General features: G+C 42.7%; 1 protein-coding gene across 1 annotated transcript in view; it reads right to left on the bottom strand.

Moving 5' to 3' along the window:
• LOC121623128 (matrix metalloproteinase-17-like) overlaps positions 1-16,009 on the bottom strand; it is a 69,993-nt gene that overhangs the window by 7,139 nt on the left and 46,845 nt on the right. The window contains exons 5-9 of the mRNA XM_041960303.1: positions 7,223-7,399; positions 6,358-6,460; positions 4,596-4,678; positions 2,949-3,101; positions 2,058-2,315 (exon numbers count right to left, since the gene is read on the bottom strand). Coding sequence (XP_041816237.1) covers positions 2,058-2,315; positions 2,949-3,101; positions 4,596-4,678; positions 6,358-6,460; positions 7,223-7,399 — 774 coding nt within the window. The remainder of the gene's footprint in view (positions 1-2,057; positions 2,316-2,948; positions 3,102-4,595; positions 4,679-6,357; positions 6,461-7,222; positions 7,400-16,009) is intronic.

Raw genomic sequence — 16,009 nt, 5'->3', positions numbered from 1 at the left:
CTTTTGATGACGTTCTGAAAGCCATGTCAAGTGTCTTTACAAACACACCACACGACTGACCAAATATCATCTGTGACAGGAAGTAAGAAAGAACTGTGCTGACAGACAAGAGACGGTACAAAACCCTGCACTCCGGCTCAAACATCAATATAATGTCACTGCCACACAAGACAGCCATGCTAGTGGCTCTGTGGAGCTAAATGCTCATATCAGCATGCTAACATGCTCACAGTGATAGCGCTGACATGCTAATGTTTAGCAGTTATACTGTTCAGAATAATTACCATCTGATTTTAGCATTTGAGCATCCAAACATTCGCTAGTTGGCACTAAACTCATTACTTTTGACATTAGTTGTCAAGTATTGGGGGAAAGGAAGCTTTGACCTGGTTATGGTGCCAGATGACAAGCCAGAGAATCACATAAGTTATTAAAAGTCATCCTGAAGGGAAATGAAAGTGTGTTTCATGACAATCCGTCTGTTAGTTGTTGATACATTTCAGTCAAAACACCAGAGGAAAGGGTGGAGGATCAGTAGGATTCATCCTCTGGGGTCAATGAATGTCTGTACAAACTTTCATGGTGATCTATTCAACAGTTGGGATATTTAAGTCTGGGTCAAAATAGAAGGCAGGGTGTCCGACCACATTGAGTCATGCTGCTACCATGGCTAAAAAGACACATATCCAGAAGTCACTCCAACTATCTCAGTGTTTCACTGCTCCTGGGACGTTGGCTCAGAATCGTAATGTGATTGCAAAACTTCCAAAACTTGAGGCTGCATGTTAGCTAACTTGCATAATTGTTCCCCCCTCGTCTCATATATCTCTTGTAATTTATTCCTCTTTGAGGAATTCCCCCGAGAAGGATATTGCGCGATCTTGCCTTAGGCGCCACAAATACCAGAGCGACCAGTGGTCCGATGCTCTGGTGGAGTGTTACAATTATATTTTTCTCTGAGAAATGTGTTCATTTTTGGCTGCAAGGATGACAGTGGTGATTCATCATGTATACATTGAATCAGAACTTCTTTATAATCAAGACAGAAGAGGTCAAAATAAGTCATTGGCTTCCCTCTGCTCATCTTTTTGCTCTAGGTGATGGATCATCTTTGGGGGCTTTGATCATTTATTTTGTGGAGTAAAAAGTTTGAAAAAGTAGCAAAAGAGCTTTATTATCACACATACATACATTGATTGGAAGTTCATTAGAAAAGTCACCTGATATTAAAACAGAGAAGTGAGACAATTGCTTTTGTGGTATTTTGCCATGTTATGGTGCAGTGGAATTGTTATTTATCTATCTGTGTTTTATTTCTGGCTTTTGTCTTAAATCGTAAATCATTCTATGACATCTGCCCAAGAAGGATATCAAACAAATAAACTTGTACTTGCTCTCTTTACTTTCAGCTCTGGAGTCAGCACATTAGATTCTAATTTAAAAGCGAAAGAGGTCGAGAGACTGACACACTTTAGGCAACGTGGTTGCAATGATAAACACACTGTGACAGCTGTGTGACGCGTCGTCCGACCACTTCTGAAGGAAAGGTTTTCAAGCTCTGCCTCCTTTCACATCTCAGTGCACCGGGCCAACCGCAGCGTAAAGTTGCCATGATTTTCACACTGTTTTGGAAAATTGCAAAAATTGTTGGACACAGCCCCTTTAAGAGGGTTTCGGACAATGTTAAACAATCTGACAAGCACTTTGTTTGAAGCGCCGATGCTTTAAACTGCAAAACGACCCTTATGTCACTTTGCCTTCATTCCAAACCTCAACTTTAGTCTCTAAAACTTAACGAAGAGTGAGACTGTGGCTCTCATGGACCAGGGGTTAAAATTTAATTTCTCTGCAGAGTGACTGCTTTTAATCCATCTGACAGTCTGACAAGCCCAAAGGAGCTACAAGTTAAGATCACCTCTCTTTGAGTCTTGACCTGGACTAAAGGGACTGCGTCTCCCAACATGCTTGTGAGTGGATTTCTCAGGTGGAGCTGGAGGACGCATGTGTCAGCATCATCTTCTTTCGTGATGGAAGAAGGTCTTTTTAAGGTTACTCACCATCAGACCACCTCATGGCGTCGTCCAGGTTAGGTGGCAGCCCCTTCCAGAGCGTGCTGTCTTTAGGGTAGCCCAGGTCCATACGCCTCAGGTGGTCATCGTAGCGCCAGTAGTGGTTGTCCTTGAAGAAGTAGGTTTTGTCGTTGTGTAGCCAGACAAAGGCAGCATCCACTCCCTCCAAGGGCAGGCCAAAGTCACTGATTGGACGAGGATAACCCTCCTCCACGATATTATCTTTAAATACCCAGTACTTCAGACCTGAAGAGGGTGGATAAAAAAAAAAAAAAAAAAAGTGGTTCTTTTCATCACACACATTTGGGATGATACATCTAAAAAGATAAGCGACCTGAAAGATATGTACCGGACATTCTTGAAAGAATAAGATTTACACGTATTTTTGTTTCACAGCCAATGAAGAACACTCTCTGCCAGGAAAGCTGTTTTACACTTTATATCAAAAGTGAAACATGCCCTTGTTTCTGCACCCATTTTTAAATTAAATTTATTCTGCCCTATCACATAGAGAGAAAAAAAATCATAATTTCCTTCAAAGCCCCAGCCACATTGACAGAAAGGTGTGAACTGCCTCTTTTCATCTTGCATCTTTATAGCGTGGATGAATCACACTTTAAAAAGTCTGCAGGTCATTGGCAGTTTTTTTTTTTTCTGGACACACTGTCTGTGTGTACTACACCATGTGCTTTAAAAAGTGTATCTGAGCTATCAAATGGATCTTAAAAATATAGTTTACGTGGGACCAAGAGAGAGCGGAAAGAAGAAGAAAATAGAAGGACATCCTGTGACCTTGGATGCTCACAGAACCAGGCTTACTTTTTGTACATTTTAAGACTCATGTATGTGCATGAATGTAGACTTGATATACAACAGTACCTTTGAAAAATACTATTTTGTGGTCACCAGGCCTCTCATACACAGCATCCACACTGTCCAGGTTGGTCGGGAGGCCCCTCCAGAACCGATGGATCTGAGCCGGACGCAGAGACACCAGGTGCTTCTCTCTGGTTAGTCGCCAGAAGTATTTTCCTAAGAGGGAAGGGACAGTTTGGAGTTAGGAGGATAATAATGGCTCTGGTAGCCACATTATTTGTTATTTTTCATGCATTCCCTAAGGGGAAATGTGCAAATTTTAATTAATGTAATAAATGTAATGTAATGGTTCCCTTCCTCTCTCTCAGATTGAAGTTTTTTTGTATCACCTAGCCCCTACATGTCTGAATCCATTGCTCTTTTCTGTGGTGTGCCTCAGGGCTCCGTCTTGGGTCCATTGCTTCGGATAGCATAGCTTCCAAGGTTGCTCAGAGCATTGGGATAATGTTTGTCCCTCATACTAGACTGAAAACATAAGGTGCACCTTTAAAGTAGCAGCTCCAACACTGTTGAACACTCTTCCTACAGACTTTGTTTCTGTTGTCTCTGTTGGGGCCTTTAAAAAGCATCTAAAGACTGATTTTTCAAACTGGTCTGTGTCTCGCCTTACGTTGGCTAGTGTTTGTCATTTTGTGTGTTTTCAAGGTCTTTTGCTGATCATGTTTTATTGTTTGTCCTTTAACTGTTATTGTCTTGTAACGTATTGTTTTGTGAAGCACTTTGTGAAAGGTACTATACTAAACACACTTTTCTCATTTACTTCATGTAGATTAACATGGTTGATGTTGTCGTTGGCTCGTTTGTCGAGAGAGGTTATAAACGGCAACTTGCACTGTGCATGCAAAACTCCAGTTTCAAGGTCGACGAGTTGGGTTGTTTGAACTCTTTGATTTTGTGTATCAGTTGTGTCACGATTTAACTGGAGATATGAATTCATTTATTATCTCTCAAAAGGCTTTAGCTGTTTCCTTTACTCTGCTGTTAGTCCAAGGCTGAAAGTGAGGGTTCGACATCCTTTCAAAAAACATAATGTTGTGTGTCGGACAATAACCGAAATATAACAGGCTGAGTCATGTGTTTCGAGGAGTCAAAAAGCCATGTGTCTCAAGGATTAGTCTTGGTTTAAGGGGTTAAACGTGTGTGGCAGGCCGACACCATCACATCTATCATAAGCTGACTAGAACTGCGATCAATTGAAATGTCAGAAAAACCTTCAACATTCACAGGGCAAAATTAACAATTAACAATGATCTGTAAGCGTTGGTTGTCATCTCTTGTAAGTTATATGAAAGATTCAAAAGTTGAAAAAAGGTTTAAAAATGTAAGTTAAAGTTCGGGATATTTTGCTAACACGGCTGCTGCTGAGGGTGTACGAGCCTGTTTCTTGTTTCTGTTGTCAGTGGGAGGCTCGGGGTCATTCCTCCAGAGGGCAAGCATGAAAGCCTGATGTAAGTTTTGGACTGCAGTCTCTCAGCAGGGCTCAACGGGCTCTGTCGGGTGTCTTCATCTAGCCCACTCGCTCATCCTCGTCCTCTTGCCTTTTCTCTCTCTCTTTAATTTGCTTTGCCTCCTCTCATTTAGCAAATTTCTTATTTTTCCCACGCAGCTCTGTAGCTTTGTGTCTGTGTGTCGGTGTGTCTGACTCTGTACCTTTGAAAAAGAAGGCCTCCCCTCGTATCTGGGCCACTGCATCAAAGTGACTGGTGCATCTGTCGGGGGCATCTCGCGCCAGCCTGAGAGATGTGAAGACAATAGGAGAGAAGATTGTGAAAAGAGGGGAAAAAAAAGATCCTCTTATGTAAAACTGGACATTAACACTTTAAATGTTTGATGATGTTTCTGTACAGATGAGTTAACGTTACCTAAAATGATTTTTACATATTCATGAAAGTGAAGAAAAGTTGCTTTGTTGCAAAATCAAATACTTGTTTTCTTTAAATTAGATATGTGTTCATCCTTTCCAAGATCTTCTCATGCATCTAAATTTTGTTCACGCTTTTCTTTTAATCTGCTGCATGAATCGGTGAAACCAGGCTAAACAAAAGAGGAGTTGCTATCGGGCTGACACGGTGAGGTCCCTCAGTGCATTTATCTCCGGAGTTTTTAAGTGATTTAAAGCACTGACGTGGCTGGCCTGCCAATGATGAAGCCATTAGTATCACAGGGCTGAGAGTGGGAGCTCGCCAGGCCTTATATCACCAACAAAGGTCTCTATTCAGAGCTCTATTAACACGACACCACTGCCTAGTGGTCAGTATAGGTGCCCTTGTCAGGCCTAATCCAGCTTTTCCATGCATCACGACCTGATGGAGTCAGTGGGAAATGATTAATGAAAGCAGTGGAAGTCTGAAACTGGGGAGCAAAAGATGTTAATTATCCCACTGCAGCCTGTTCAGCTTAGGCGTCCATCTCAGTGCTGCCTCAATTTGTTTGCCGTGTTTACTGTTGTGTGTGTGTGTGTGTGTGTGTGTGTGTGCGTGCCCATGTGTGTGTTCTCTGAGACAAATTTGAATTGCAGACCTTGAGAATGAAGACATTTTTGTGAACTCTTCTGTTGGACCTCTTGGGGGCTGCTTTAAAGTTAGTGCTCGGTGGTTTGGGTCTGCGTGTGAGTGTGTGTATGTACACTCAAAATACATAAATGGACAAAATTAAGTCTAATTATCCTTGATAATCTGAAAAACTACAGGCTGATAGCCGCCCAACCTGCTTTGGGGAATTACTTAATTAGACAGGCAGGCTCCCAAGCTCACTCTCTTAGCTAATTTGCTTTGCCGGCACGCCGTGACTTCTTATCAAACTACAAAAAAGCTGTTTCTACAATAAATGTTGAGTATTCCTGCATGGATTCATCGTATTGTTTCTCAGTAGAAGTGAAAAGTAAGGAAAAACAAACACAATATAATTATGTTGATGTACAGGGAGCCATCAGTAAAACAGAGATCTCTCCATATTGACATCCAATACAGTTACCTGCAGTGAATAACACCTGTGTGAGGCCTGTTAAGAGTATAGTGTTCTTATGGGTGCTGATGAACTTCTATTATGGCCCTAGTTTTAAAATGGCCACATTTTTACAGCTGTGTAAACATGCCTAGTTAAAGAATTTATATCATCTTGAAACTGGAAAACATGGCGGACATTAAAAAAGTTTATGGGATTTTTGCAGCTGTTTATGTGCTTGTCCCCGTCCCCGTCCACCTGCCATCTGAAGCCATAAGACTTATCAAAGAGCAGCACTTGTCCTGAGAAAACGCGTCCTGACTTGCAAGCTCCACTTTGCTGCACTTCTCTGGCCATTACAGCACAGGCGGTGTCACATTGAACAGGATTTACAGAATGAGTGAAGGCCCTAGAGATAAAGAGGAGATTGTTGAGGAGGCTGAAGTGTATTTTTCATACATCTACTCACAGAACAGTGGATCTGTTTTCAGGAAGGTCCAGCAGGACAGGAGGTTCTGCCGTCTGGGAGGGGTTTCCTGGTCGGTTTGTGTGGGACACTGAGTCTCTGACACCTAAAAGGGTCAAATGTCAACTCAAATGAAAATACAACAAATGAACATTTTTTTATTCATTCTTGATACTTTTCTTCATGGTCATCATTCTCTTTCCTCGCACTGCCATTTCCTATATCAGAAAATGCTGTGATAAGGTCACATGCCATAACGAGGGCCAATTAACTCCATCCTTTTTTTCATCAAATCAATAACCTCGCGTCTAAAGAGCTCATCAATCGCTGCTTCCTGCATGAGGTGGCCCTCGCAGCTTCACTCTGCAGAGGTGTCACCAGAAAGCCGGCGTTTCCACCACTGCACCGGGAAAACGCATAATTACAGAAGAGGCTCATGAGTCATGGTCAGTGGAGTAGAGGGAGATTCTGTGAATGCAGATATGGGTAATATATGCCTCTGTGTTTACACACATACTCTGTGACTGCACAGCACGGAGCAGCACTGACGTTGGGAAGAGGCAGAAAAACACCGAAATAAACAACTAATTTAGCTCTTTCTGAATTTCATGATATAATAACCATGAGGCAATGATGTAATGCTGTACACAATAATGAAAAGTATATTGTATGCCCAGTAGATAATGACATAGGCTTAGTGAGGTGCAGAAAGTGGAGAACAGTATTTGCAAATATCCTGGAAACATGGCTTCCCATGAATGTCATACATACTATTACCTCCATTTATAAGGTGCCCTTCATAGTTATTTGGATGCTCTTTCTCTGTTTCACGCGTACACACAGTGTAAGTTGACTTCATGTTCCGTACCGTAGAGCTGCCAGACGCGGACCTTGTCTTCATAGGGTAGGTCGTATTTCAGAGGGTCTCCTACAGGACCCTGGTAGTACGGCCTCATGATGGACTCCATGGCTGAGGTGTGGACGAGGCCTATGGCATGACCGAACTCATGGACTGCGACCGCAAACAGATCCATCCCGTGAGAGTCTGAAGGAGACAGCGAGAGATAATGATGTGGCAAAATATTATAAAATAATGTAGAAATGATAAGAAAGGGAAAGCAAAACGTCATACAAGCACAATCCCAAAAGATACAGTAAAAAGTTCAAGTGAAACTGCATGAAACTGTGGCTCTTTAATAATGAGGCAACAACCTGAGAAATACCTGCAAACACCTGACTCCAACCTGAGTTTAATGTGGACACTGCTCAGCATCATATGGGACCACGGTGAGTAAAGGTACTGTGGGGTTACAACAGAGATACATCTGTGCTCTCACCACTAATTTAGACATAAGATGGTGACTCGCACAGCGACTTGCAGCCCACTTAGATTCATTTTTCCACTACTCTTGGCTGCAAATATGTTTGGGCGTACACAGTAAGGTGGCTGCATTTACTTTTAAGTAACTAAATAATGAAATGGAAAATCATAAAAACACACTGGAACCACCAGGAAGCTTGTCATATTCAATATGCACTATAAAAACCACATTATAGTTTTGTGTATGGAACAACTTGTATTAGCTGCAGCTTCAGACTTACCGAATGTGCGAATGGGTTACGGTTAAACAGCCTCTTACCCGTGACCAAAAGCATGGTTCAAATCGTCAGACATATCAAATGTATGAACAGTGCATGAAATATTTTCAGTGAATGGCTTCGGAAAGCCCTCGAGGTGACAGTCACCAGTGTGACCTTTCCGCTGTAAGTGTGCATCCTAAATTGACTCAGTCAAACCCATGTTCAGGTATTTTATCCTTTTTCAACTCATCTTCTTATGGTGCAAATTAAGAGGCGTGACAGACAGCTCAGGGGGCTTTGAGTGCTGTTAGGCGTGTGGTGCAGTGAGATAACTATGGTAATACTGCCTGACTCCTTGGGCTGGCAATCAAAACCCGTATGCAGAAAGACACCTAAAGAGGCTGCAGGCTATTAAAGCACATTCCACTCCATGTTCAGCTGAAATAGAAAAAAAAAAAGCCTCCAAAACTCTTTGTCGGACTCTGCGAAGCAAGACAAAACCTGGGGCTTGGAGATTTAGATTTGCAAAAATATGGAGAGCTTGCGTGGCAAGCCAAGCTAGCTTAGAGTTCCTTGGTGGCCAGGCTCAAGTCTGCACTCAGTTTACCTCAGGTTGGCCTCGGCTTGGGACATGCACTCGTGCTTACAGTACCCAGCTGAGGTATTCACAAGCCAAATGGCAACTCTAATCTACAGGAGCACAAGGCACAGAGAGGAAAGGTGGACAAAAGGAAGGATAAGGAGTGAGAGAACAGGGGCTCAGAACAGAGCATGTACCATATCATCATATTTATGGTCCGTGCGAAGCTGACAGAATAAATGTAATGCCTGTAGACAAAGTAGAGCGGAGAGAATTAGGTGGATGAACCAGATTCATTTGGGAAGGCAGAGAGAGGTAGAGAGACAGAAGATGTTTGTGTACCTCTATACAGACTACTGAATACATAACATTCAATGTTGTTCTGTTGGATTCACCAGTGAGCCATTAAGCATCTTTTTATGAACTCAAATAACCCTAAATGCTTTCATTGCAAGTTGGGATTTAAGGACTTCATTCACTAGACCTTTAAACTCTTCCTGTCTCCATTCCTCCAGTCCTCAAAAACCCAGGTCATAGGCTGGAGTGCCTTTGATCTTTGACGACCTTTGAAAGACATCTGGCTATCACAGAAACATCACACAGCCCTTGTGGATGCCCTGAAGTTTGCCTACAGGGCTAGTATGTTTACGGAGGATGCAGTCAACATGAGCCTAGAGTACCTCTGACAGCCTGGGAACTTATATAAGGATATTGTTTGAGGACTTTTTGTCTGCAATTAATGGCCTCATTTGAGAGCTCCTGGACTGCACCGATATTTCACAAATCCCTCGACTCAGTTCTTGGTACCTAAACAACAATTAATGCCTGAACTAGTAAAGACTTGTGTGTAAAGTGCCTTGGAAAAATGTATAGCACCATCCAATCAAAAACCCTGCATAAACAGGAAGTCACTGGAACATGAAAAGCTCTAACATAACTTCCAAAAAGGCAAAAGATAAGTTAAACTTAACAGGTATTACTGTGTTTTATTTATACAACCCCTGCAAAAATGGTATGCTGTGTAAAACATTAATAAAACAGTACACTCAACACACACAAATATATACTCAACTGAAAACACAATATATTTACTTTTTATTTCATCAGCTTCATTGATTTTTGTAAATATCCTCTGATTCTGAATTTGATGCAGCAATTTGTTTCAAACAAGTTGGGACAGGAGCAACTAAAGACTGGGAAAGTTGTGGAACACACCAAAAACACCTGTTTGGATCATTCCACAGGTAAACAGGTTGATTGGTAACAGGTGATAGCATCATGATTGGGTATGAAAGGAGCATCCTGGAAAGGCTCAGTCGTTCACAAGTGAGGATGGAGCGAGGTTCACCACTTTGTGATTGACATGATTGTATAAAGGATGTTGCTAGATGGGCTCAGGAACACTTTCAATCTCACAGTTGTAAGATGGGTCCATTAGCAACACAACAGTTACACCTGGCGGTCACAGGGTGAAATATTTAGTGACAAATAATCTAACCCTAAGAGATAACTTGAGTGGTGGCGCAAAGTTCATCAAAGGGCTCATCAGAGACACATCTCATGCACCAGCTGAGGACACACAGCTAGTCGACAACGACGGTGTGGCCCACATCCAACATCCAGTCCAGCATTACACAAATCATTGCTCTCTGGTTTGGGTCACACGGGATGAGGCCAGACCAAACAAATAATTGAGTAACCGGAGATCACTGCCAGCAATCTCCCCATCCTCCAAAATATCTGCCTCTCCAGGCCCAAGAACATCATTACCAACCTCTTCTACGCACATCATCCAAACTCTCCCTTCCAGGAAGCATCTCTGGACAACTGGAGTCAAAACAGCCAGGCACAAGAACAGCTTCTTCCCCCTGACTCATCACCCAGTGCTCCTCATCAATACATCTGCTTTCCCCAGACTGGTAAACAGAACGGACACCAGCACCATGAAGTCGAACAACAGCTGCTGTCTCCGTGTCACAAAGCTCTACTGCTGGTTATCTTCCTCCATTGTCCTTAAGCACGTAGTATGCACCATGTTAGACTTGGGAATCCTGTTCTTGGGAGTTTCCCTTGCAGCCTTAATCCTAAACTCTATCTCCTCCTTCTTCTAACTGCATTGCAATATATGTTTTATATGTAGTCTGAGGAGCGAGCCCAGTGCAGTATTCCCTAAAGGTGTATTTATGTTTATTGTTGTTATCATAACTATGTAATCTACTCCCGCTACAATCTGAAAGGTGTATAGGCATTCAGTGGTAATGTCAGCTGTGGTAGAGATATCTTTTGCCACTCATTCCTCACTCCACTACCCCATTCAGACAGCAAAGAAAAGCCGTATTAGCATATAAGTACAAAAGAAAGTTAATGAGAAATTGACAAAATACAAACTGAATAATGGGCCTGGAACAACCTTGTGTAATACATAATTAATCAATTCCTGCTGTGGTTGGCTCATTCCTCTTCAACTCTGTGAAAATTACGTTGACAGTGATGTACTGAGGTAACTATTTAACATGTAGGGGGAGTTTTTGCCTCTCTGTTCCTGGCAACAGCTCGTTTCCAAGTCGTCCAAAAACAAACACAGAACATATGGTATATAAAGGCCAGAGTTTCTCCGTGTTGTACGAATCTTACAACACTTAAGCTGAAAAGTTGAGCTGGCTGTGGACTTCTACTGTGGCAGGTGCTTCTATTGTGTCAGATCTCACACAGCGTGATGAAATCACCTTGGTTTATACGGAGCCTCCGGTGCTCCAGGTAAGCATCATTTGTTGTGTGATGAATGCAGTGCTTGCAAGTGCACCCTTCATTGTGATATGGTATGATGTAACCGCTCTGGCCTCCAGTGCTCGGCTCCGCGTAGACGAGGACGACGAGCCCACAGGCGGAAAGAAGCAGCGAGCGCAACTGCTTTCAAATGTAACGTGAGTCCTTGTAACGCCATGGCCTGCAAATAAAGCACCTTCACTTGTATTAATGAATCTTATATACTTTAGATCGATGAAAGCAAATGTTTTCATGATTTCAAGCAGTTTTCTAGTCTTTATCAGAATCATATCAGAGCAGTGGAAACACAAATAGAGTTGCAGTATCTTATCTCAAATTCCCAACATGAACCAAGAGTAAAGTCGTAAAAATTCAGCTTAAGCACAACTTGTCTGTGGTTACAGGCCACAGGAGCACAATCCCTGAATGCTCAGTGAGCCCTAACAGAGCTGTGTGCTTGCATGCTCATCCACTATCTCCCGTCTCTCCATCGAAACTCGCTGACAGTGCGAGTCACTCCGCTGGCACAGTTGCTCAAATTTGCTGTGCCGCCACAACACACCTCGCCAACCTCGGTAGACAAAAACATGCACGTATACGACTCTCACTCATACCTCTGTTGACATGTTTTCCTGCTGTACCCTGACCCTAAATCCTAACAATGTGTAAAATGATATTAATCAGTCTGTATGAATCAGTCATGATGATGGACTCACTTTTGGATGAATGACACATACGTACCCTTCACAGATCACGGCAGGCCAGTTCATGTCATATTTACTTGATGTTAGAGGGAAGGTAAACCAAAAATAAGTAAGGGTATTTTAGTGGGTAAGGTTTCTTGCTGCAGGATTGTTTGTCCTCCTTCTCCTTCTAACTTCACGTTTTGTTTATTGTCTCTGGATTCTGATCCAGTTGCTATTTTCTGTGTCTGTATTGTGTTGCCGTATTTGTTTCTATTCTGTATTGTACTTGAATAATTTGTCATTGTCTGGAAATGTGAAAGCCAGGGCAGGGACAAGATGTGATGTGACATTAAAGGCTGGGTTGAAACACAAACTTTAGATTACACTTTCAGGCATGCCCTATATAACTACCATCTAACAACATGACGTAGCCTCAGGAGTCTACATTCTCTCCTCATCACTTGCTGCCATGTTCCTTGATCTTTCTGAGCCTGTAACTACACTCACAACTTGCCCAGTTCTCCTCTATAAACAAAAAAGAGCGACAAGCACAGAATGACAAGGACAGTGAAAGAGTTTTTCTTTTCCTGAACTGTCAGTGGTCCCACAACCTTAACCGCTGCCTGCGAGCTTCACACAGATAACTCTGAAAGTGATTGCATAGCTGAGAAGTCGCGCACATTGTCTGACACTTGCACTTCATGTTGTAACAAATTTTTGGCTGGGAAACAGGCGCATAAGAGAATGAAGCCACGCACACACTAAATCATAGCCACGACTGCTCAATGGACGTCTCTGACCACAGTTCTCTACCCATGTTTCCTTTGCTATCTTGACATATATGCATATCAAATGAAGGCGAAAATGGCTTAAAATAAACTAGAAAATTCCCCCTGGGAAATTTTGAAAGGGACACAGGGTGCGTTCGAGCCGAAAAAATTATCTACGTTTTAAAGTTTGAATGAAGTCTCTAGGAGAAACTATGGCGAAGCAGCGGACAATTGAAAAAGGCTGTAATGTGAGAAAACAGCAGATATCAGAGGTAGTCAGTCCCTGATTAATGAATTGCTCTCAGCTGTGTTTCTGTGGCTTTCTCCTTGTCTGTCTCTGTTGATCACCTCAGCTGTCTGTCTGCTTCTCTCCTCTGCTTCATGTCTCTGTTAACATGAATTAATGAACTGAATCAATAAACATGAATGGAGCTAATGCTAACGGAGCTAACAGAGCTAACACTAACGGAGCTAACAGCTAACGGTGCGAATAGAGCTAACGGCGCTAACACTAACAGAGCTAACTGTGCTAACAGAGCTAATAGAGCTAACGGCGTTAACAAGGGGGCGGGGGGATGGGGTTTTCATTATGCATTTGTCTGTGTGTGTGTGTTTATGTATCTGTCATTGTGTGTGACTGCGTATGTGTGTGTCTTCGTCTGTTTGTGTGTGTGTGTCTGCTTGAACTACACAAGCAGCCCAACCTGCTCCTACATGGAGATGTGTATAGTATATATGTGTCTGAATGTGTGTGTGTGTGTGTGTGTGTGTGTGTGCGTGTGTGCCTGTGTAACTTCTGCATTTGTGTGACTACTGTCTCAACCTCTTTGGCAAAGAGCTTTCTGAAGCTGAGTTTAACTGCTTGTTGGACGGAGATTGTTTTCAAACAATGCCCTTGTTTTGACTGAGCTCGTTAAGATAATCATTCTCAGGCTTGTTGTCCTGCAGATGTGTGTGCATGGGTTATTGACCGGTGTGTGTGTAAATGACAGTTAATGACAGTTACACCTGTTAACTGAAAAGCGGCTTTTTCGCTGTCGGTTTCTTCCGAACAACTTGCGATTGTGTCAAAACCGTAGCTGCTATCAAAAAACCGATTACACTGTGAGATGCGGACAAGTCTGGGCCAGATGTACGTGTGTTTTGTGTCCAGATATTCTTTAGAAAAATGACAAAATGGTCGACTTAAAAAGACTCTGCGACTCAGAGAACAGGAGTTTGTATTGTATGCAGTGAGATTTGGGTTCGGCGAACCTCCCGAACTAAATCCTCTGGTGAGAGAACCGTACCTCGTATCAGAGTGTACTATAGATCATCGGACTCCCGAGAACTTCCTGAGTCCGACCATCTCCTCGTTTTATTCCTGAGACAACAACTTTTTGTTTTATGGCGAGCTAAAGACAAGAGGCATTTCTGCTTTGCTCACAAAACAGCTCTGAATTTTAACATGGGACTTAATGGGAGAGCAGGAGGGAGCTGGCTGCACAAAAAGCCTCACTATTTAAATTCAGTAAGTCTCTCAGCTTTTTCGAGGACATCGCATGAAAGAGGACAAGTTTGTCTACAAACTGATCCCAAAATTATGCGTGTAGAGTGTAATTTGTGGCCGTAGCGACAAGAAAAAGAGAAGATTTTAGGATCGTTTTTAGACTCTGTGCCACTCTAGCACGCACTCTAGGGCGAACATTCCGCGCAATACACACCCATTATAATCTCAAAATTTCCCTCCAAACGATCACTGTCATTGAACAGTGACTGATCAAAAACTATAGGACCAATCAAAATGTGGATGAACACACTAATAGACCAGACTTGGGTCTACATTTTAAAGTTGAAATGAAGTCTCTCGGTGAATGTATGCCTGAGCTACAGATGTTTGAAAAACTCCAATTTCAATCTTGTTTTTTTCGCCCGTCCCATTCATTTCTTATGGGAAATTTATCGCAGTTTTTCGCGTCGTAAAGTAATAGCACACCGATCCCGAACAATACGCACGTTTTGATATATAATTTGCGAGGGTTTTCTCAAAGCTGCGGGGCGAGTTAAGGGACGAAAACTTGGAGGAAGATGAAAAATAATAATAATAATAATAAGAAGAAACGCGCGGGATAGTAATAAGTGACTCGGGACGTTGCCCCGTGTCCCTAATAAGAAGAAGAAGAAGAAGAAGAAGAAGAAACGCGCGGGATAGTAATAAGTGACTCGGGACGTTGCCCCGTGTCCCTAATAAGAAGAAGAAGAAGAAGAAGAAGAAACGCGCGGGATAGTAATAAGTGCTACGCCCCGAGTCCCTAATGAATAAAATAAAATCAATACACAGACTAACAATCATTGGGACAACAGTGTCACACTCAAGATGACTGCAGAATGCTGAAAAATCAGGATTGGGCCAAGTTGATTGGGGCATCTGGTCGCATGTGTGCATGTCATATTATCTGATAAGAAGGTTATATGTCTCACAGAGACATAAACAGTACACAATACAGGATGCATGTGCACCACAGTACCGTGCACACAAACACACACACATACACACACACACACAAAATTGAACGGCATGAAAAATTCACCTGCTTAATGATGCCTTTGTTTCAGTCGGGATAATCGGTTTGCAGAAGCAGATTGCTGGCAGAGTGATAATTAATAGAAGCAATCTGCTGCCTGTCAAAGCGAAAACAGCACTTCCAGACCTACACTTATTTGATCTCCCTGAGACTGTGCCTCTCACGACTCCTAATGGACGGCAGAGCCATCACTCACACAGCAGGGGTGAACTGGTCCACCAAATGTGGTGCTTAATATTCCACTATTCAGCATCATCATACACATGAGGAGCTGGCCTTAGTGGACTCAGATTTGGGGTCCTGCTGAGAACAATGCACCGGGAGAGAGTGGAGGAGAATTAGCAAAGGCAATTACTCAGCTACGGATTTGTCTGATAAGGCTCATTTTTCTTAAGACGATTACATAGCGCTACAATCTGCTGAAGCACCAACATTCACGTTTTACCTTCTGGGCTGACCTAACAAGTTTACATCTTCTCAAGGGATTACCGTGCTTTTGAAAAAATTGCTAAGAACAACAATTCATGAATCTGATAGCTCTCTGGGAGCAGAGCTACGCCGGGCAGGACTGGGCGTCTGCGGCCTTACGAGCAGCGCGGCACATGGAATCAGCTAAACAATGTGATGCCGTAGAGGCGAGCTGGTGGTGCTGGAGGAGGGAATTGTGAGGAGTGTGGTGGGGCCGGCAGAGTGTGACTTGAAGAAATT

Source organism: Chelmon rostratus, chromosome 19 (genome assembly GCF_017976325.1).
Source record: "Chelmon rostratus isolate fCheRos1 chromosome 19, fCheRos1.pri, whole genome shotgun sequence".
In the NCBI taxonomy this organism is placed as follows: domain Eukaryota; kingdom Metazoa; phylum Chordata; class Actinopteri; order Chaetodontiformes; family Chaetodontidae; genus Chelmon; species Chelmon rostratus.
Note: the sequence above shows the minus strand (reverse complement) of the source record. Positions and strands in the feature narration are given on the sequence as shown.